At 50.0% G+C, this 22,157-nt stretch overlaps 2 protein-coding genes across 3 annotated transcripts in view; one reads left to right on the forward strand and one right to left on the reverse strand.

Moving 5' to 3' along the window:
• The window catches only part of ENTPD5 (ectonucleoside triphosphate diphosphohydrolase 5 (inactive)), a 51,247-nt gene extending 41,775 nt beyond the window's left edge, over positions 1-9,472 (forward strand). For both annotated transcript variants that reach the window (XM_062181734.1, XM_062181733.1), the window contains 5 exons: positions 126-227; positions 2,463-2,603; positions 3,212-3,268; positions 3,895-4,010; positions 6,438-9,472. In XM_062181734.1, coding sequence (XP_062037718.1) covers positions 126-227; positions 2,463-2,603; positions 3,212-3,268; positions 3,895-4,010; positions 6,438-6,524 — 503 coding nt within the window. In that variant the 3' untranslated portion in view covers positions 6,525-9,472. The remainder of the gene's footprint in view (positions 1-125; positions 228-2,462; positions 2,604-3,211; positions 3,269-3,894; positions 4,011-6,437) is intronic.
• A 49-nt stretch (positions 9,473-9,521) lies between these two features.
• Positions 9,522-22,108, reverse strand: COQ6 (coenzyme Q6, monooxygenase). Its single transcript, XM_062181731.1, has 12 exons — positions 21,920-22,108; positions 18,531-18,665; positions 17,585-17,643; positions 17,180-17,303; positions 13,380-13,510; positions 12,658-12,765; positions 12,520-12,582; positions 12,260-12,367; positions 10,589-10,791; positions 10,395-10,510; positions 10,069-10,236; positions 9,522-9,655 (listed from the first exon to the last, which is right to left on the reverse strand). Exons 1-12 carry the CDS (start codon positions 22,083-22,085, stop codon positions 9,627-9,629), a joined length of 1,410 nt encoding a protein of 469 aa, XP_062037715.1. The 5' UTR covers positions 22,086-22,108; the 3' UTR covers positions 9,522-9,626.
• Positions 22,109-22,157: the final 49 nt, after the last annotated feature.

Genomic DNA, 22,157 nt, shown 5'->3' on the forward strand with positions numbered 1-22,157 from the left:
AATTAATTTCCTCAGACCTTCAGCCCAGCCCCCTTGGTGACTCCTCTCAACCCCAGGGACTTCTTGCTTGCTCCTCCCTTCTCTCTCACGTACTTGTCTCTTACTTTGTGCCTTGGCTTTTTTAGGAATTGATGGACACACTTTCCGAAGTGCCTGTCTACCGAGATGGTTGGAAGCAGAGTGGATCTTTGGGGGTGTAAAATACCAATATGGTGGCAACCAAGAAGGTAAGGGATTTTGTGTTTATACAGAGATTTTTAAATTTTTAACTACTTAATAATTAAATAGTTAATAATTTTTAAAAATGTATTTGAGGGGCTGATGTTATAACAGGTAAAGCTGCTGCCTGCTGTGCTGGCTTCCTGGCTCCACTTCTTCTTCTTTTATTTTTTTTAGGGGAAAAGGCTTATTGATGGGTGGGGGAAAACCAACAGGCTGCCTCCCTGTGCACAAGAGAACAGCAGCTTGTACTGGGAGAGCAGATCTTCATCCTGGCTCCACTTCTGATCCATCTCTGCTATGGCCTGGGAAAGCAGTAGAAGATGGCCCAAGTCCTTGGGCCCCTGCACCCACGTGGGAGACCCAGAAGAAGCTCCTGGCTTCAGCCTGGCCTGGGCCTGGAAGTTGCAGCCATTTGGGGAGTAAATCAGCAGACAGAAGATATCTTTCTTTCTCTGTCTCGCCATCTCTCTGTAAAATAAAATATTTTAATAATTTGAAAGTCAGAGTTAGAAGGAGAGACAGAGATCTTCCATCCACTGGTTTACTCCCCAAAGAGCCACAGCAACTTGGGAGGTCTGGCCAGGCCAAAGCCAGGAGCTTCATCAGGTCTTCCATGTGGGTGCAGGGGCCCAAGTAGTTGGGCCATCCTCTGCTGCTTTCCCTAGCAGGGAGTTGGATCAGAAGTGGAGCAACCAGGATTCCAACCAGCACCCTGTATGAGATGCCAGCGCTGTAGGCCGTAGTTTTAACCAACTGTGCCACAGAGCCAGCCCCAAAATAAATTTTCTCTAAAAAATTATTTGAAGGCCAGACAAAGGCAGAGAGAGACCTTCCATCTGCTAGTTCACTCCTCTAATACCTGTGATAGCTGGGGCTGAGCCAGGCTGAAGCCAGGAGCTCAGAACTCAACCTACATCTCCCATATGTGTGTCAGGGACCTAAGCACTCGAGCCATCATCTGCTCTCCCGAGTAAGAAGTGAATCCAGGGGCCAGCACGCCAAGCTGCTGCCTGTGACACTAGCATCCCACACCAGAGTGCCAGCTTGAGTCCCCACGCTCTACTTTGATCAAGTTTTCTGCTAATGAGCCTGGGAAATCAGTGGAGGGACCCTGCCACTCAATGTGGAAGACTGGGATGGTGTTCCAGGCTCCTGGCTTCGGCCTGGACCAGCCCCTGCCATTGTGGCCATTTGGTGAGTGAACTAGCAGATGGAAGAGCCATCTGTTTCCTTCCTCTTCCTCTCTCTCTGCCCTTCAAAAAATAAATCTTTAAATTAAAAACAAAACCCAGGCACTACAATATGGGATATGGGGAGCGTTTTAACTGCTGCCTAAATACCTACCCCTTAAGTGACGTTTTTTCATGAATTGAAATTACCCTTTAAACAGAAGTTGTGGAAAGGTCCCACGGGAGTCTTCTTCCTAGAGCTCAAGAGAAGCATGCCTGTTGCAGGGACTTCCATGATCTTGGTGTGCCTGCAGCGACCAGTGTGAACCAGCGGCCAGCAAGGCAGCTCTCGTTTGCGTTCTTCTCGTTCCCTAGTCAAGTGTGGTGGTAGAAGCCCGTTAGCCTGAGCCTAAGGCAGCAGCATGAACTTGGTTTTAGGCTCAGTTAATATTTAACTATAATAAAGCTTAAAATGGAGACAGCAGGAAGAGTGATTCATCTTGGGGCATCACATAAGGCATGGACTTTAAAATCAAGTCCAGGGGCCAGGTGTAGCGGGTAAAGTCGCCGCCTGCAGCGCCGGCATCCCACATGGGCACTGGTTCGAGTCCCGGCTGCTCCACTTCCGATCCAGCTCTCTGCTATGGCCTGGGAAAGCCATGGAAGATGGCCCAAGTGCTTGGCCCCTGCACCCATGTGGGAGATCCATAAGAAGCTCCTGGCTTTAGATTGGCACAGCTCTGGCCTTTGCGGCCATTTGGAGCATGAACCAGCAGATAGAAGACCCCTCTCTTTCTGCCTCTGCCTCTCTGTAACTCTGCCTTTCAAATAAAAATAAATAAATCTTTAAGAAAAAAATTCAAGTCCACGTGAAGGAAGCCAGTGAGCCCTCTAGCTACCTGCTCGTCAGGGCCGGCACCGCTGTGAACTCACTGCTGCAGAAACACGGGGCAGTGAGGCTGCACAAGTTTGCTCAGCTTTGCTTGCAAGCCTCAGCCTCCTCTGTCTTCAGCAAGCTTGCCTCAGTGCGCCCCCATCCCTGTTCTCACCTCCCCCTGTGCACCTTTGCAGGGGACATGGGCTTTGAGCCCTGCTACGCTGAAGTGTTGAGAGTGGTACAAGGGAAGCTGCACCGGCCGGAGGAGGTCCAGAGAAGCTCCTTCTATGCATTCTCTTACTACTACGATCGGGCTGTTGACACGGGCATGATCGGTGAGTGCAGCCGGGGGCGGGGCACAGGGCAGCGTCTGCAGTGCTTGTGGGGTGCTCGCCCGGCTCCTCTCCATGCTGCTGCCGAGTAGCTCTGGACTTGGGGGGAGCAGAAGGCTGGGTGAGGGGTTGGGTGCTTTGGAGCTAGAAGACGACCTAGGCAGCTGTACACGTAGGCGTTTTTCTTTACATCTTCTTTATGAGGTATAATGGCCCTTCAGTAAGTGCATGTCTATAGCTTTGTCGTGTGTACAACAGTGAAAGCATCACCCCCGAGAATTTCTTCCTGCCCTTTACAACTCTGCCTTGTCACCCGAGTAATGCTTTTGTTCCTGTGGGGGAGACAGTGACGTGATCCGTCATGACCTGATAGGAGTGAGTTTCTCATTTCCCACTGCATTGTTTGAGTCTGTTTATTACCTTGTTAAATACACATAAACTAGGTGAGTAAAACGGGCTGCATAGAGTGTGTTGTGTAGATGTTATGTTTGCATATTCCTTTCTCGAATTTTGGACATTTTATTCCAGTTTTTCATTATTATAAATATCACTAGGATCAATGTCCTTGTTTTCTTGAATACTTTTTGACATCAGCTACTGTTCTATTTCAGATTATGCAAAGGGGGGTGTTTTAAAGGTTGAAGATTTTGAAAGAAAGGCCAGGGAAGGTAAGTGCCAGGAAGCCCTCCAGGGTGAGTGCGCTAGCCTCTGCCTGAGCCCCGGGGCCCCAAGCAGCCAACAGCTCAGCTCAGAGCGGCTGTAGCAGGCTGCTTCCCTCCCTGGGTCTCCCTGGCTTCGCGAGGAGTTTCAAACAGTCCTGTGTGGCGTCACAATTCTGGGAAAGAATATGGGACTCCAAGAGGCGCTGGGGATTAGTGAAACCCTGTCCTCCGACATTTCTTCCTTTGTGGTTTAACTGCGGTAGCGGTCTCGGGTTAGTGACACAGCGAGCACTCGAGATCCTGGGGTGAGCTTCCGAGGCCTCCTGGAGGACTGATCTCAACAAGATGATCTCATCCAGGAGCCCCCGTAGCCACTGGCTTAGATCAGAACTGGTACTTCCTGTCTCTCAGGCCACAGCATTTGTAACGCATCAGGGACTTAGAAGTAGGTCCCCACAATAAATCAAAGAACTTGGCACATAAGCTGGCACCACGGTGATGTGCAGACTTAACACGTGGGTTTTGCAGAAGCTGTCGGTGCAGTCTGGTCTCCAGGAGACTCTGGCTTTGCCTTGCTGTCTGCCTGTAGTTGGAGAACTGCACCTCTCAGCTGTTCACTCCCCCACTTGCAGTGTGTGATAACTTGGAGAAGTTCACCTCAGGCAGCCCTTTCCTGTGTATGGATCTCAGCTACATCACAGCCCTGCTGAAGGATGGCTTTGGCTTTGCAGACAGCACCATCTTACAGGTGAGAGGTGGAGCGCCGCCGGCCTGGGACAGGCTGTGTTCTGGAATTGGGGGGAAGGGGTCAAGAACTTGCTTAGTAGTCAGAGCAGCCCTAGGTGACACTGCGAGATACTTCTGCTCAGGCAGTGGACGAGGCGCTGTGCCTGGTCATCAGCGTGGAGGTTACCTGAAAGCAGGGGCCCCCTCCGAGTATGTTAGCAGGCAAGCTAAGCCAGACATCACAGAACAGAAGCTTGCAGCCCAAATTAAGATGCCCAAGTCATGTGGTTTATTAAATCCATTTGGATCCCAGGGCAAGAAACAAGAAGAGAGGGGAGAGAGGAACACATGGGCCGGGGTGCAGGTTGGAAATGCACACTTCCTGAATCCTGGGCTGTGCTTGCCCTGGGTTCGTGTCCCTGATGGGGTGGTTACAAATGTCAGGGCTGAAGTTTGGTCAAAGATGCACAGGGACAGTGTCTGGGACCATCACAGAAAGTTGCTCAATTCCGAGAGGTCCAGGGGCAGGTGCACCAGGCCAGTAGCGTGAGCCCACCCGTAGGCCCTAGATGGATTTTATTTAGCAGAGTACCCAAGGGACCAGAAAGGTGTCACCAGTGAGTACCCTGTGCATCTGCAGTGTGTGTTTTAGGTGTGCCTCAGGTCGTGCTTCTTCGTCCTCTGCACCGTTGGCACGTGCAAACTGTTTTTTTTTTTTTTTTGACAGGCAGAGTGGACAGTGAGAGAGAGACAGAGAGAAAGGTCTTCTTTTGCCGTTGGTTCACCCTCCAATGGCCGCCACGGCCGGCGCACCGCGCTGATCCGAAGGCAGGAGCCAGGTGCTTCTCCTGGTCTCCCATGCGGGTGCAGGGCCCAAGGACTTGGGCCATCCTCCACTGCCTTCCCGGGCCATAGCAGAGAGCTGGCCTGGAAGAGGGGCAACCGGGACAGAATCCAGCACCCCAACCGGGACTAGAACCTGGTGTGCCGGCGCCGCAAGGCGGAGGATTAGCCTAGTGAGCCGCGGCGCCGGCCCAAACTGTTTTCTAAGTTGTTGATTCTAAAAGACATCATGCACCCCATTTAATTTGCTCTGTATCACCCTTGAGTAATTATCCATTATAATGACAAAGGTGATTAGAAGTGATTTGGGCCTCATACAGCCTACAGTGTATTAGAAGAGGTTGGACCAAAACTACAGCGATGGCACAAGGCAGCCACAGAGCTGGGGTCAAGCATGTTAGAAGGGTTTGTCTTTGGCCTGCCTTTCCTTGTGCCAGTCTCCCTTCCTGTTTGCCTAGTCCCAGGTGAATTGACATTGCCCCATTCTGGCATGGTACATAATGTGTCTTTGTGATCTGTCACTTAAAGTGCTTACCAGAAAGGAGCCAGTTAGCAGAGTTGTGTGCTGGTAAAGGCACCCGTGTCCAGCTCAGCCTCTAGCTCAGGTCCCCTCCTTTAGATTCCTCACTCAGAACACTAGGATCCTTAAAATACCCATTTCACAGGACTGGTCTGCAAATCGAGATAAGGCATGAAAATTCTAATTTCAGTGGGAGAACTTAAATTAGGGGAGGGCAGGCCCTTGTCCCAGAGGTTGCTTCATTTTGGCGTCTCCGTCCCTAGGCTGCTGGCCTGGTCCTGAGGGTAGAACATTTTGGTTGGGGACTCCTAGTCTGAGGGGTCCCGGGCTGAGCCTCAAGCTAAGGATCTCAGTGCTGTGCTCCCCAGTGTTGGTCACAGCGACTAGACTCATCACCACAAGTCACTACAGTCCACCAATTTTCAGACTTTTTGGTGCCAGTGCATCCTTATTCAAAAAATAAGGTGGTATGTCAGAAATTCATAGTGAAAAGCAGAGCTGTTCTGGTTGCAGCAGAATCCTAGCTGGCCTTTCTCTTTGGAAGCATTTCCAAGGAACCCCTAGGATTCTGAAGAAAATCGGTAAACACGAACACAGTCCCCTTGTTATACATTCAAGGACATAAGGGCCCCGTGCTTACTGAGGCCCAGCCTGGTCAGTCTCTCTTAGTGCAGAAGAGGCAGTTGCTCACACAGTATGAACTGAGCTTATGATGTTCTTTCCTACCCCAGTCTATGCCCTTTCTACCACATCCTTTAGCGTTTAATTCTAAGTTGCCTTTTCAGAAACTGGTGATTCGGGGGTGGGGGGGGGGGATGCTATGTTTAGTTTCAGGATTAGAAGAGGTCAGAATCCTGTCTGGATCTCTCTAGAAAGCCTGTGTGGGACTTCTTGGGTCAGAAGCATTAAGGGATCAGAATGGCAGGTATTGAGGCATGGAGGGAAGCAGTCAGCAGAGTAGTGGGAAACCTCCAAAGGTTGGCCACTCTGAATTTTACCTTGGTTTGGCCCTGTGGGTACTCTCTGCAGAAGTGCAGAAAATCGGATAAAAATGTGAAGAACTTTCTCCTCTCCTCCTCCCAACAGCTCGCAAAGAAAGTGAACAACATAGAGACGGGCTGGGCCTTGGGAGCCACGTTTCACCTGCTGCAGTCTCTGGGCATCTCCTACTGAGGTCAGCCACTTCCTCTGAGGCCTGCGTCCACCAGCCTTTTACAGGGAGAAGGAAGGACTCGGCTGTTTTCGAGCCAGGTGGGACTGAAGCCCAGCAGCCGGCTTTCTTGGGAAGAAAGGGCTTTTGTAGATGGATCTTGCCCTTGAGCCTACAGATCTGGGTTTGATTAATTCTACACATATAATGTGAACTTTTACCTAACCACTTGGGGTACACAGCTGGCACCAGTCTAAATCTGAGATTCTTGGTCACAGAGAGCCCGCCAAAAGGAATAGCGCTGGAACTCCACCTTGGAGTCAGAGCTCGGGAATAGTCCCTGGGAACCAAAGAAAAATGTCATTTTAACCCTGAGTGCCTCATTCCCTTGAACAGTCTCTCCCCTACAGTCCTGTGACCTACCAAGACCGGGGTCTCCCCGGCCCCACCCATACCTGCACTCTCCTCCCCAAGGACAGGTATTTTACCCGGTCTTGCTTTCCAGGTATAACTCAAACACACAAAGGGCACCACTTGAGAATCTTTGCTTCTGCTCTGGGCAGCCAGCTGAGAGCCACAGGCAGGACAGGAAGTAACTCCTGCCAGTCATGGCCAGCCGAACTCTAGGGACCTTTAGGGAAGGTGTGGTCGCCTCCTGTATCTGAGCTCCTTTAACCAACGTTTTATCAGTGAACCCTGGGGTTAATTAACACATCCAACTTTATGGGTATGTGTGGATTCAGTGCCAGTATCGCCTCCCAGGCTAATGTGTTTATAGTATTATCCATGATCCTAAACTTACCTTTTGTAGTTACCTGCCAGCTGTTGGCCTGTGGTAAGGGGTGTCTGTGCTGTTCAGGGTCGTAGCCTCTTTAGTTTGCCCTTTTGTTTGTAGCTCTCCTCTCCTGCCCGGCCCCTGGTCATCTTAGCGAACATGGCAGTCAGCTGATCCTAGGATCTCCGGCCTTGCACTGTGATCTCTTGGCCCCTGGCGGTGCAGCTGGTCCAGCGTGGCTGGAGGACCCTATGTATTCTATGAATTATTCCCCCACATTAGCTTATACTTTCGTCCCGTGACCATCACCTGCTGCTTGTCTGCCCACCCTAGTGCTCTTGCCCTGTATTCTGGCTTCTTCCCAAAGAGAGCTTTCATGGTAGACCTCCCGGTCCTTCTGCTTCCTCCTCAAGGCTGTTAAAGATGCGTGACCCTCACGCATCAGTCCGTGGGTCGGTAAATATTTAATATGTGCTATATGCAAGGAACTTCAAAAGTTTCTGTACCTTTCCTCCAAGTTTTAGTTTTTTTTAAATTCAGTGTGGAATTTCTTTTCATAGTCTTATTATAAATATTACCTTTGTAAATATTGCCTTACTCAGAAAGTGCTAGAATTGGAAACAGCCCATAGAGAGAATCCAGTCTCTTACCCACTGCAGAAATCCCTCAGCATTACCAACAAGTGATGGTCCAGCTTCTGCTCAGGTTTCCGAACTGCACTGATGTTGAAGTGCTCCTCCCGTTGAGCTGAAATCTGTGTTCCCAGTGGACTGTGGTTCTGTTGTAATTTCTCCTTCCTTTCATTATTTTTGAAGAAAACTCCAAGTTCTTTATGGTCCCTTTTAACATGTCTGGACCCTGACCATCTTTGTTAAGAGTAATGGTACACTAAGCATTCTGTATCATCAGGGAGATTCTTTACTTCCATAAAAAACAAATTGTTTCCCCAGGAGGGAAGCTGTGTAGACTCCTCCAGCTTTCCAGGATCTGAAGGATTCCCTGGGCGTCTGTCACTGCAGGTTATCTCTGAAGTGTCTTAAGCACAGGAGCGAGCCATATTTGTAAAGCACACATATTGCCCAGGCTGACTCCTTCAGATCTCTTGGGTGGATGCACTGACTTTAGAAACTTATTATAAATAATTATAATTTATCAATATATTAATCTTGATCAGAACATCTGGAGAATTGTTTAAGAGCAATTTGGAATGAAAATTTTTCTTAGAAAAAGATTTACCTATAATATCCTTTCTGCCCCCTAGTGTACCCTTTGGGCCTCTTCTTAAGAGACCCTATAGATTCTAACATTCCTGGTTAGTTTCTTCTCCTACTAGACTTGTGTTTAAAATACTGAGGGCACAGCCTGGCACAGAGTGGATGCTGTATTTATATGAAGAACTCTCCCTGTCTTGGATGGTCCACATTCTCCCTGCCTGGGCTACCACTCTGTGTTCGATGAGAGATGACCCTATGCTTGCAGCCCACCGGTAGTCCCAGCAGCTGCCATCTTTTGTTCTGGGTACATTTTTTCCAGAAAGGTCTGACATTGTCCCTCTTTTTACTCTAGAAAACTTACCTGTTTTCTACCTTTGCTTGAAAAGCTCCCATGTAGTAGCAGATTTCCCATGCTTTCAAAAATTATTCCTGGGAATAGCTCGGCTGGGTTCAAAAGCAGACTAATTCCCTTCATTGTATCTTCAAGTCAGGGTCTGGGGCAAGCTGGCTTTGTAGTACGCAGATCCAGCAGACCTGCATTTCTCAAGAGGCGTCTCTGGTACTGTGGAGCAAGCTCTTCAGAAACCCACAGCACTGCTCCCTCCACGGTGGCACAAACGTGAACAAATGCTGCTGAGGAGCAGTTCCCCTTTTGATCTGGTTCCTGAGGTCTTCCAACCTGTGCAGTGAAGTTATTTAATGACAGTGGAGGATCCAGAAATCTACTAGAAATCTGGTGTTGTATGAGGACATAAGTAGCATTACGACTTGGTTTTCTTTTCATGAGGTCCAGTGTATCTATATCAAAGGTTTAAAGAATTCTATTTAATTAAATGCATCAACCGAGTATTTATAATTCTTCTACCAAAAAAAACTATAAGCAGCATTAAAGGAACTAAAATCTTTAGAATGATTAACAAGGGAAAATGAGACAGCACCTCCATGATTTTTGTTTTAGTAATAAAAAGCTCTTTCAATCACATCATAAGAGTCTTCCTTTGGGTTCCATAGGGCATTAACCAAAAGCAAAAGAGACAAGAATTTTAACAAATTTATTAACTTAAAGCTTGGAAATGTATGATGGTCTTAGGCTGCAATAGTCTTTTCTCATCAACATACTCTCAGAAGAGGAGCACTCATTTGCTTGCAAAGGCCATGATCTGTCCTGGAGGAAAAGGAAACGAAACAGAATGAGTGATATTCTGATACTGCAAGCTGTGAGGGTGGGTGAAGAAAACACTTTAAAACAGCTTGAAAGAGCAAAAACTTGGCAGGAGTCCCCCATGCTAGACAAAGACAGTAAATGGAAGTGTCTCAGGAAAGAAGCTGGCAAGAGCAACAAGGGGTTAACCATGTTTATCTCTAGTCCTTCTATATAGAAAGTTACTGTCTGGGGACGCTAACCCCAGTAAGCCAAGAAAGCAGTTTTTGCTCATAACCACTGAGCCAGGTACACAATGGAGATAATAGTAATTTTGTAGTCAAAACTCATTCAAAATAAATTTGAAGAAATTAATGACTGTCTACAAGTCATTCGTCAATGAGCGGGAATCCCAGCGAGCCGAGCACAGCCTCTTACTTTGAGCGGCGACACTGCATTGGTGGCCTGCAGGCCCCATGTCCTTAGGAGCACCAGCGGCGTGGCTCTGGTGGAATACAGCCTCTTCAGTAAGTCTGTGGCTGCCAGAAGTGCGGTGTTGTGCCGCTGTCTCTCTGTTTCATAACCTGTGAGATGGCTCATGGAGCCTGGGAGAACGTGGAAAGGGTAAATCTCTAATCCCTGATAAAGTCTTCCCTCTCCTAGAAAACCAGGTGCTTTTTATTTTAGACCACTCCATCCCACTCCGGAGGGCCATTTGGGCACTGTGACTGCCACTAACTCTGACCTCTGGATTAGTCCTTACCCAGGTCTCTCCCATTGAAGGCGGCACTACTGAGGTGATGGACCAAGCTGGAGATATCCCCAAAGCCCATGTTGACTCCTTGTCCTGCAAGCGGGTGGACTCTGTGGGCTGCATCCCTACAAGTAATGCAGAGTTCAGACGTGGCTTCTAGCAGTACAGTGAGAGGGGGCGCCCAGCTCTGTTTCCCATCTTACCCAATGAGGGCCACTCGAGGCCGAACATACTCAGCAGCATGTCCCCACCCCAGGGGAAACAGCACTCGGCTTTTGGCGTCCACCCGTGCTACGCTTGGGGGCAGCTGGCGAGCTGAGACCTTAGTGGGCCTCAGAAGGGCGAGAGCGTGTTGCAGCAAGCTGCCAGCTGAGTCGACAAAGTCCGTGTGGTTGGCATCACTCCACTGAGCAGCACAGCCAAAACAAACAAGATGACAGGTGATCAGTAACAAGCAGGGAATTAAAAACTCAACAAAGAAAGCTTTTATGAAACCACAGCTAAGAGTAAGGCCACCTAATATACCTGAACAGATCATGACCACAAGTGACAAGCCCTCCAACAAGGGTAAAATTCAACTTCCCATCACTGCCCACAGGTTGTAGATGAAGCCCAGCTGCTCACGAGCTGGCCCCTGCCAGCCGCAGCGTGCCTCAAGACACGGCATCCTCCTGCCTCGTCCCTCCCCATAACACCTCAGAGTGTCCGGGAGATGTCACCTCTCAGGACCGCCCAGGAGCCCTCCTCTACCCGTTTTCCTTCCCTATGATCCCCTAGCACCCCAAGCAGGCTTCTACCGCTGTACTGAGCATCACTTACATACCTTCCTCTCCCTTGGCTGCAAGTTTCCTGAAAGGGGGCTGTCTCATTTGTCCCTGCATCTACAGAAAAGGCACTGGTAACTTGAATGACTACAGAGGGGGCTGCCTGTGTCAATAAAGTATACCTGAGTGACCCAGGGAGGGCCGGACAGCACGCTCCACTGACCGTGGCATCCACTTCCTTTTATTCTCATTGCTACTACACAGTGAGCATTCTGCACTGTGAAGAATGCAGTGAGGACCTAAGGCTTAGTGGTCACAAAACAGCCTCTGAGGGCCAGCTGGAGTTCAGAATCCAAGTCTGTCTCTAGCTCTTGGAACACAAGCAGGCTCCTAATCTCTAAATAAGGACATAAATAGCATCTACCTCAAAGGACTACTGAATTAAATAAATAGAAAACTGTCCTGGACCTGGCACATGGCAAGCACTCAGTAAGTGTTACCACTGTTAGTGAATGTAGCCAGATGTGGCATTTACATTCCAAATATAGTGGTGCCATCTTATCTAAAGGCTGTGTCTACTCCAGCAAAATTGTTACTGCTGGTTGAACACCTCCAACATACCCAATGAGTATCTCGGCATTTTGCAAAAATTCTCATTCTATAAATCTTCAATCCTGAAGAGGTAGGCAGTTCCAGCCCCATTTTTCAGATTACAGGAGGAACCAGTAAGGGACCCAGGCCTGGCTCCAAGCTCACTCAAGCTCTGGGCTGCAATGCACCCAGCCCCTCCTTGGGAACACTTCAGTGAGTCAGGTTTCGAGGCCCAGCTACCTGGGACCTCGTGGAGCTGTTCACACTTACAGTGTCTGACAGCTTCCAAGGAAGATGCTCATCAGAAGCCAGGCAGTTGTTTCATTCAGTCTAACAGCAGCCATAACCCTCTAAAGAGTGTGTCTGTTAGCACTGCCGGTGTTTTGTTTCCCGCTGCACCCTCCACAGGATCCAGATCCAGCTAGTTACAAAGGGGAGCCGATGGCTTAGCTCTCTTTATTCAAAGCCACCTTTATCTGCCCCTGCAATGCACCAGCAGAGGGACAAGTCAGCACTCACAAAGGCAGAGTTAACGGCGTCCACGAACTGTTCCTCATCCATGCGGACCAGCTCTGCTGCATGTTCGTGGGACGTGGACCAAACCAAGGAACTCAAGGTGTCCGAGAGCTGCGTCAAAAGAAGATTGATGCCAAGACTGAACTTCCGTACTTGGGAGCTCTCAAGCACAGAGAGACGAGGGGAAGCAGTGCCAGCCTGGGCATGTCCCCTTGAAACCAGAGTCCTAAACAAGGAAGGCACAAGCCAGGAGGACCTCTTACCGGAAGCAGAGCAATGGGCCCAGAGGGAAGAAATCTCTGCCATGCTACGTTGTTTTCCGTGGCCTGCAACAGAGGAGTTCTTGTGAGAAGTGCCTAGTGCCCATGGGTGGGCCCCCAGCTGGCGGCCCAGGATCTTACCTCAGATAAATGCAAAGTGGCCACTACCGCAGACTGGTCATAGTTCCAGCTAACGTTCGGGATTCCTGCAGCCTGCCGAACTCCCGAGTTGTGACCATCAGCACCGATCTGCATGGAGACGAGCGCCTGCTGAGTCCTACAGCCTCTTCCTAAACGGCTCCCCACGTTTTCTCTGCTGCCTACGGCGGTCTACTGCAGACTGGTGGCAAGCCCATCTGCATAGAGGCCCCTAGAGGGCTGGCCTTAGAATATGTGACCTCGGCCCTGGCTAACAGCTAAAGCTGGTCATCTGACCCAACAGGTGCCAGCTCCAAGCTCATTAGCCAGATTCTCTCAATATTTAAACTAGAGAACAGTACGGAAAGTTTCAGTGTGGGGCAGCCCTGGAGCTGAACAGTCCTGGTATAAGGCCAAGAGCAGCTGCCTGGTAAGAGGAGGAGCTGAGCGAGCAACAGATGACCACAGGGGGCCTGAGACGGCCAGAGGAGCCTCCATCCCTGGTTCTTGTCCCTGTGAGGCCTACTGTCCTTATTTCATGACCACAGATGGTCCTAAGATTTACAAGACCTTCTTAACTTAGGCTGTGTGGGTACTAATCATATAACCAAGATCATGCCAAAAATGAAGTTAAACTATAGCTTAAATCTAAAACTAGAGGCCCTAAAATCCAGGATAAGTAGTAGCCATGCATGACCCCTGGCAAAATAAGAATCTTCAACTACCAACAATTTGGTCTGGAGGGTGCTGCCATCACCTAGGGTAATCTGGACCCAAGGGCTGGAGTCTGCCATGAGAAACGGACACGGCCAGGTATAGCTCACGGCTTTGCTCCGGTAGAGAACCGTCACGCGGTCTGGGGAGGTCAAGAGAGAAAAGAAGAAAACATTAGAAAGGCCATGCAGACTGAAGAAGAAGCTGTAATGAAACCTAAAGCATGGTTCCGGGACGGCTGTGTCTTGTCACTTACTGCCAAACAAGAAAAGATCTGAAAAGTAACCCAAGTTATGAGTGCCAGGCCTGAGAGCCGATTAACAGAAGCCACAGGAATGGCTGTCACACTGGGGGGGGGGGGGGGGGGCGTATTAAAGCTCTCTGTGCAGTCCCAGCCTGAGGCACACCTTCTGGTTTCACTCCGCCCTTTTGGGAGCCCACATATGCTTCCAGAGTAGGCAGGGTGGGAAGACTGCAGGTGAAACAAGTGCTACGCTGCGTAAGATTTTCCCCACTGAAAGTCCTCTCATTTTACGGATCATCAAAGTAATATGGTCTCTTACAAAGCAAAGTTGTAAACATACCTGTAGTGTTTTGTGTGTTGGTAATACCTCAATAAAGTGGCTTAAATAAGCTCAATGTCAAAATATGAGCAAAGAAAGGTTAAAAGAAAAAACTGGCCTGTGCTGTGGTGTAGTTGGTAAAGCCACCACCTGCAGCATCGGCATCTCTTATGGTGCCAGTTCAAGTCCTGGCTGCTCCACTTTGATCCAGCTCCCCGATAATGTGCCCGAGAAAGCAGAAGATGGCCCAAGGCACATGGGAGACCTACTGGCTTCAGATTGGCCCAGCTCTGGTAGAGTGCCGGCATTCCATATCGGCACCAGTTCGCATCCCGGCTGCTCCACTTCCAATCCAGCTCTCTGCTAAACTATAATGAGGTGCCACTTCACACCCACAACAGTGGTTACTTATTTTTTTTAAGATACGTTTACTTGAATGGCAGAGTGACAGAGAAGAGGAGATAGAGATCTTCCATCCATTGATTCACTCCCCATTCAGGTCTCCCACCTGGACAGCAGGGCTTCAAGCACTTCGGCCATATTTTGCCTTCCCAGGCATATTAACAGGGTGCTAGATTGGAAGTGGAGCAACCAGAACTGGAACCAGCACTCCAATATGGGATGCTGGTATCATAGACCAATTTAACCCACTGAGCCACAATGCCAGCTCACTTGTATTTTTAAGAAAGGAAAATAAGTATTGGCAATGACATGGAAAACCTAGAAGCCTTATATGAGGTCACTTCAAAATATTCATGGATGGTGCCAGCGCTGTGGGTAAAGCCACCGCCTACAGTGCCAGCATTCCATATGGGCACCAGTTCCAGACCCAGCTACTCCACCAGCTCTCTTCTGTGGCCTGAGCAGCAGAAAATGGCTTGAGTCCTTGGGCCCCTGCACCCACATGGGAGACCCAGAAAAAGCTCCTGGCTTCAGATCAGCTCAGTTCTGGCTGTTGCAGCCATTTGGGGAGAGAACCAGTAAATGGAAGATGTCTCTCTTTCTCTCCTTCTGCTTCTCTTTAGCTCTGCCTTTCAAAAAAATAAATCTTTTTTTTTTTTTTTTTTTTTTAATCATGGAAAATGAGTTCAAGGGTAAGTTTTGGTGTAATTTTTTTAAACCATGTTTTCCGTGAACTTTGTAAAGACCACTTATATACATGGATTTCAATTTTTTTCCACCAAAATAAACTTTTTTTAATTCCACTTTCCATGAAATTTTTTTAAAAGATTTTATTTATTTGGAAGAGAGTTAGAGAAAGAGGTAGAGACAGAGAGACCGAGCGTTCTTCCACTCAGTGGTTCACTCCCTAAATGGCCGCAACAGCTGGAGCTGAGGCAATCTAAAGCCAGAAGCCAGGAGCTTCTTCCAGGTCTTCCATATGACTGCAGGGGCCCAAGGACTTGGGCCATCCTCTGTTGCTTTCTGAGGCACATCAGCTGGATCTGAAGTGGAGCAGCAGGGACTTGAACCAGCACCCATATGGGATACCAGCAATGCGGCCAGGGCTTTAACCCATTTTGCCACAGCGCCGGCCCCTCCCGTGAACTTTGGAAGCACCCTCATATGCTGGTGGGAAAGTGAAATGAATGGTGCAGGACTCTAAAAGTTTGGCAGGGCCAGAGTTGTGGTTAAACTACAGCATGCAATGCTGGCATCCCATGTGAGCACCACTTTGTGCCCTGGCTGCTCCACTTCCAATCCTGCTCCCTGGTGATGTGCCTGGGAAAGCAGCAGAGGATGGCCCATATCCCTGGGCCCCTGCCACCTATCTGGGAGACCCAGAACAAGCTCTTGGCTCCTGGCTTTGGCCTGGCCCAGCCCTAGTCATTGCAGCCATTTGGGGAGTGAATCAGCAGATAGAAACTTCTCTTTCAGATGAATAAAATAAATCTTAAAAACCAAAACAAAACCAAAAACTCTCATCTGGCAGGAGCAGCTGTTTGGCACAGTAAAGACAGCAGTTGGGACACCCACCTCCCCTAGGGGAGGGCCGGGTTCAAAGTCCCAGCTCCGTTTTCAAGAATCCAGCTTCCTGCTGATGTGCAGCCTGGAAGGAAGCAGGTGATGGCTCAAGTATTGGGGCCCCTGCCACCAATGGGAGAGACCTGGATTGGGCCGAGTTCCTGGCTTTGACTTGGCCCAACCTCAGCTGCTGTTAGCACTTGGGGAGTGAAGCAGCAGATGGAAGATCTCTCTCTGTGTCTGTGTTCCTTCCTCTGTCTCTTCTGCCTTTCAAATAGTAAAAATTAAAACACAGTTTGACAGTTTATGAAGATGTGAAATACAGGATAACTGACCCAGCAATTCAACTAAACACTCACCTGGAAATAAAACATACCACCACAAAAACTTGTAAATGAATGCTCTTAGCATTATTCTTAGTTGCCAAAAAGCTGGAATCAACCTAGTTTTATCAACTGATGATAAATTTGATATATCCACATAACAGAACACTATTTAGCAATTAAAAAAAGGAACAAAGTGAGGCCAGCATTGTGGCACATCAGACTGAATCATGGCCCACAATGCTGGCATCCCACAAGGCCGTTAGTTTGAGTCCTGGCTGCTCCACTTCCAATCCAGCTCCCTGCTGGTGCACCCGCGAAAGCAGTGGAAGATGGCCCAGGTCCCTGGGCCCTTGCCACCCATGTGGGAGACCGAGATGGAGTTCCAGGCTCCTAGCTATGGCTTGGCTCAGCCCTGGCTGATGCAGCCATTTGGGAATTGAACCAGTGGATGGAAGATCTCTGTCTCTCCCTCTCTCTGTAACTCTACCTTTCAAACAAATAAATCGTAAAAGGAACAAAGTATGGTATGGTTACAACATGGATGAGTCTCAAAAACATGCTCAGTGAGAAGTCAGACGTCCGACACGGTGAATACATATTACAGCATTCTATCTGTGTGAACTATTGAGGGGAATCGAGAAAGAAAGCCAATCAGTGGTTGCCAATGGCTGGGGGCAAAAATGCAGAATGACTAAAGTAGCACTAGGTTTCCTTTTGAGGTTATGAAAATGTCCTAAGATGATAGTGTGGTGAGGGTTATACAACTCCGTAAACACACTAAAAACCACTGAATTGTATACTTCAATGGGTGAATTTCACAGTATTTACATTATATGGAAATAAGCTGCTAAAATAAAGGCTGAGTATAGCCACCAGAGGACTGGTGATGGTGAGCAATCCCTTCTTCACTAGGTCACTCCCAGAAGGTGAGTGGGAGATGGGGAGACGGTGCCTCACCAGACACAGCCTCCAGCTGCCTAGTGAGGGCGTGCATGATGACGTCATTCTCCACGATATAGCCCATGTCGTCCAGGTTGTCCTTATCAAACATTATCAAGGCCTCTGAGCAGGCATCCCACACCTGGACACAAGAGGAAAGTTTACATTAGAACCAAGGAACATCACTCCCATACGACACCGAGCTCTGCCTTCCCAGGTGACGGAGAGAGAAAATCAGAGGTGTCACCGTCCGTCAGAACGCACACAATGACAAGAGAGTTCTCCTGGGAACTGTGCCCCTCACTTCCTTAGACCCAACGTGCACTCTGTCTCCTCCCACACGCACAGAAAGCCTGCAGGAAGTGGACTGCGGTATTTTAAGAACGAGGCATCTTGCCCAAAAAGAGAAAGAGAGAGAGGCACCTGCATCCGCCGAAAGGCTCTGTATCTCATGTTGCAGATGTGGTCCCAGGCACCAAAACCTGCAGAAGAAAAGAGGCTGTAGACCAGAGCTCCCCTCTCTTCCCCACCCTCACCCAGGAAGCTGTTACGTGTGAGCTTGTTCTCCATGTTCTGCTACGACAGAGAATACACTCTACATCCGTTCTTCTGGTACTAAGAACTGTGCTGCTCTGCTCCGTTTCAGACTGGGCAGCGTGAAAAGAGACCCAACAAGTCGGATCACATTAAACTAGGAGGCATTCAAAGGAAAAACTGTGTCCACGCTGTTCCTGTTCCTCATCATCCCAGTTATAAACTCCAGCTAAGGAATATTTTTTATTCATTTGTTTAAGAAATATTTACTGTGCACCTTCCATGTGCCAGATACAGTTCTAGGTCCTGAGCATAACGTGGGAAACAAAATGGACAAAGTCCTGCCTTCTGCAGTGGCTCTGTGGTTGGAGAGATGAGCAATAAACGGCCGCGCCGCAGCGTCAGCCAGGGGTTACGACGAGGAACACACAGGCTCAGGGGCCGGGAGTGACACGGGGCTTCCTTCTGCAAAGCCCCAGGCACTGGCATCTGCAGAGCGTGCACAGCACACAGTCGTGTCTGCCCCGAACACGCTCGCTGGAGGGCTGGCTCCCAAAATGGAGAGGGCGGCACGACTAGAAGCGGAGTCTGTACAGTGTCAGTGCCCAGCTGAAGCCCAGGTGATGGACCCACAGGCCCCAGGGGTGCCTTCCCCAAGCTGCAAACTGACGCGCTGACAACCTCAGGGTCCTCATCGCCCACGAGACGCCAGATTACCAAGCCCACTCCGACCTGCCCCCACCTCAGTGAAACCACTCTTGCCCAGATGCTGGACAGTATGCCTCGACAGAAAGCCGAGAGGGAAAGGAGACTGGATGTGAGAACGAGGACTCACTACTGAGCAGGGTCGCAGAGCCGGGGGAAATGGAGCTGACCCTGTTGCTGTAAGTTTCTGACAATTTCTCCAGTACTTTCTTTGGACCGGCTTCTATCAAAAGGATCTTCTTGTCACGAAAGTGAATATCATAGCCTAAAAAAGAAAAGGCAACGTTTTATATCATTTTAGGAAAATCCAGGAATTATTCCCTTTGTCATTTCCAAGAAAACCAACACACCAAGTCCTTGGGCTGTCGAATACAGACTCTTGGGGGCCATGACTCTCCGGTACCCATGCAGAGTCCTGAGCAGCACAGCCATCGCGTCGGCCCCACCCACAACTGCAAGGCGGCTCCACAGTCCGCCAGCACCATGTGCTGCACAGGAGCAAATGACGCAAAACTCCCAACTGACAGACAGAGCCGCTCTGCCTCGGGAGAAGGAAGTAAAAAGACTACAGTATGCAGACAGCAGATCTTTCCATGTTCAGAGTATTAAGTCACTAAAAATCACAACTCCTATTCAACAGAACATTGGCATAAATAAGGAAAACACACTACGATCCCCAGGTTAAACAGAGAACCAGAGTTTTTATAAAACAAAAGGGGCCAAAAAGTCTATCAGCTGGGTCTGCAGGACCTAGGACAGTCATAGAGGTAACCTGGCCCTGGGGCCCGTCACTGGGTGACTGCGCAGAGGGGCCTGCAGTGTCCAGAGACAGCTCTGGCCAAATAAGAAAAAGGTGTGAGCTGCTGCTGCCACGAAGAGGACAGACCAGGACGACTCACCAGGGGCTTCACCTAGTGAGGAAGGACGCCCGCAAACCTCGACCTCGCTTCTGGAGATGTTTCAGAACTTAAGGGAGGCCGGCGCCGCGGCTTACTTGGCCAGTCCTCCAACCTGTGGCGCCGGTACCCCGGGTTCTAGTCCCGGTTGGGGCGCCGTATTCCGTCCCAGTTGCTCCTCTTCCAGTCCAGCTCTCTGCTGTGGCCCGGGAGTGCAGTGGAGGATGGCCCAAGTGCTTGGGCCCTGCATCCGCATGGGAGACCAGGAGAAACACCTGGCTCCTGGCTTTGGATCGGTGCAGCACGCCGGCCGTAGCAGCCATTTGGGGGGGGGGGGGGGTGAACCAACGGAAAAAGGAAGACCTTTCTCTTTGTCTCTCTCTCACTAACCCTGCCTGTCAAAATAAAATAAAATAAATAAATAAAAATTTTATGCTTCAAAGAATGCTGTCAAGAAAGTAAAAAGACCACAAAATGGAAGAAAACTACTTGCAAAGCATTTATTTGATAAGGAACTTGTACTCAGAATATAATGAAAGATCTCCTACAACGGAAATAATAAAAAGTTAGATAGGCCAATTAAAACAAAGGGTAAGGAGTAGGTGTTTGGCACAGCAGTTAAGATGCCCACATCCCATATTGGAGTGCCTAGGTTCAAGTCCTGGCTCTGTTGTAGGCAGGCATACAGGATAAAATTGATTAGGTTTGTGAGCTGAAAGACCACGCCCCTATGTGACTTTATGCCCCTACCTGGCCACACCTGTGTGCCCACCGGCCAATCAGGTCAATTAACCAGTCCCCTTTGAGAGTGGATTAAAGAGACACAGTGGGCCCAGCCCTTTCTTTGGCCTTTTGCCATTGTGAGCCCATGCTACCCTGGGCCACCCGCCCCATGCTTCCTGGCCTGCGTGCTCCGCCAGGTGGCTCCTGGTATTTGGTATGAATCGGTATGAATCCAGATTTCTCTCTCTTGTAGATAGGGCCCTCACTCTCCTATGCATTTCTCTAACTGAATAAAAGCTTACAACGTACCATGCTGCCTCGTTCACTTATGCTGGTATTCAGAATTCTTCTCTGAATATCAGGCAAGAACCCACACAGGCTGATTAACATTGGGAATTTATTAACAAGCACACGGTGATGTCACACGGCGCCCCAGATTCCAGTATCAGCTTCCTGCTAAGGTGCGCCTGGGAGGCAGCAGGTGCTCACTCAGGACCTGGGCCCTGCCCTCCAGGTGGGAGGCCCCGACCAAGTCCCGGATTCCTGGCTTCCACCTGGCCCAGTCCCTCGACTGCAGGCATTTGAAAAGTGAAGCAGAGGAAAGACCACTCTTTCAAACAAATAAAGAAAAGTAAACAAATAAAAACACAGGGTCTGAATAAACATTTCTCCAAAGAAGATACACAAATGGCCGAAAAGCAAATGAAAGGACAGGCAGTCCCTAGGGAAGCACCAATGCAAACACTTCACGCCCACGGATGGGCAGAAACAAAGAGCCGGGAACAAGTGCCCGTGAGGCCGGAACCCCGACACCGTGGTGCAGGGATGGACAGCGCACAGCCACTCTGGGAGCAGCTTGACCATCCTCAGAGCCCTGAACACAGAGCTGCCCTCTGACCCGACAATTCCACAGACAGGGATTAAGTATCCAAAAGCACGACCACACAAAATAGTCACAGAATTATTCATTAATTGGCCCCAACTGGAAACTTCCTGAATGCCCATCAACTGATGAAACCAAAGCGCACACACAATGAACTATTTGGCCGTCAGAAAGAACGCACCACGGACACATGCTAAAACATGATCGTAAAAACACTGAGTAGTTGTATTTAGACGGAACTACCCAGAAAAGGCAATCAGGGGTGTAGGTGTGTGTGTGTGTGTGTGTACCGCGGCACAGGTTACGCTGCCGCTTGCCTGGCTGGCATCCCATAACCGAAGCAGGGACGGCCCCAGCTCCCTGTTAATGCGCCTGGGAAGGCAGCAGAGGGCCCAAGCCGTTGGGCCCCTGTCACCAACAAGGGAGCCCCGGATGAAGCTCCTGGCTCCAGCCTGACCCAGACCGAGCTGTGGCACCATTTAGGGGATGGACGAGCGCGCTAACACGCTGCCTTTCTAATTAACTTCCTAAAAGTAGGCATAGGAGTGGTTGCCTAGGGTTGTCAGTAAAATGGAGCCGTCTTATCCGTGGCGCCATCTACGCCCTGGCCACCTTGCACAGTAAGCTTCGGTCCTAAGCGCCATGGCCCAGCCACAGGTGTCAGCCCCACCCGCACCCTAATGGGGTTCTCTGCTCCTACATCCCTGCCCTCAACCCCCACAAACGTATACACGGTACATCGCAAAGTTCTGTGTTGTCTTTTAACGGCTAACGACTCCCACCTGCGCGCGACACGGAACAACCCCGCGGGTCCGTTCCCCGACGCGTGTGCCAGCTTCGAAAGCCCCTCCCACTTTTGACCGGACGCGTCCCTGAAGCCGCCCTAGGAGGGCAGGGAACCGACCACAAGGCCCGGGACGCGCGCAGTCTTTGGGCCACAGAGCCAGGGTTCCCGCGCTCTTCGTCGCTCCCCCGCCGCCCCGTTCGCCGCCACTGTGGCTCCGGAAATGCGCTTACCTAAAGCACAGGCCATGGCAGCGCCCACCAGGCCTCCGCCCGACACCACTACATCGTACACGGTGTCTGCGGCGGCGCCAGACCACCTGCGACAGGTGACCAGCGGGCCTGCGCGGGCGGCCACAGGTGCAGCCGCCCACCGGCTCACGACCAGCCGGGCCGCCATGCCGCCGATCTGCACCGGCGGAGTCGGCGCCCCGACTTAGGTAGTACTTCCGGGGCCCAGCCCTCCAATCCG

This window comes from Lepus europaeus, chromosome 22 (assembly GCF_033115175.1).
Source record: "Lepus europaeus isolate LE1 chromosome 22, mLepTim1.pri, whole genome shotgun sequence".
In the NCBI taxonomy this organism is placed as follows: domain Eukaryota; kingdom Metazoa; phylum Chordata; class Mammalia; order Lagomorpha; family Leporidae; genus Lepus; species Lepus europaeus.

What these genes read in the sequence shown, in the direction of transcription:
- COQ6 (XM_062181731.1), bottom strand. Translation starts at nt 22,085, where the DNA reads ATGGCGGCCCGGCTGGTCGTGAGCCGGTGGGCGGCTGCACCTGTGGCC. An exon ending in GGCCCATTGCTCTGCTTCCG is followed by an intron (nt 12,368 to 12,519) that starts GTAAGAGGTCCT and finishes CTTTTGACGCAG; the next exon opens with CTCTCGGACACCTTGAGTTC. An exon ending in CCTCGAGTGGCCCTCATTGG is followed by an intron (nt 10,511 to 10,588) that starts GTAAGATGGGAA and finishes CATTACTTGTAG; the next exon opens with GGATGCAGCCCACAGAGTCC.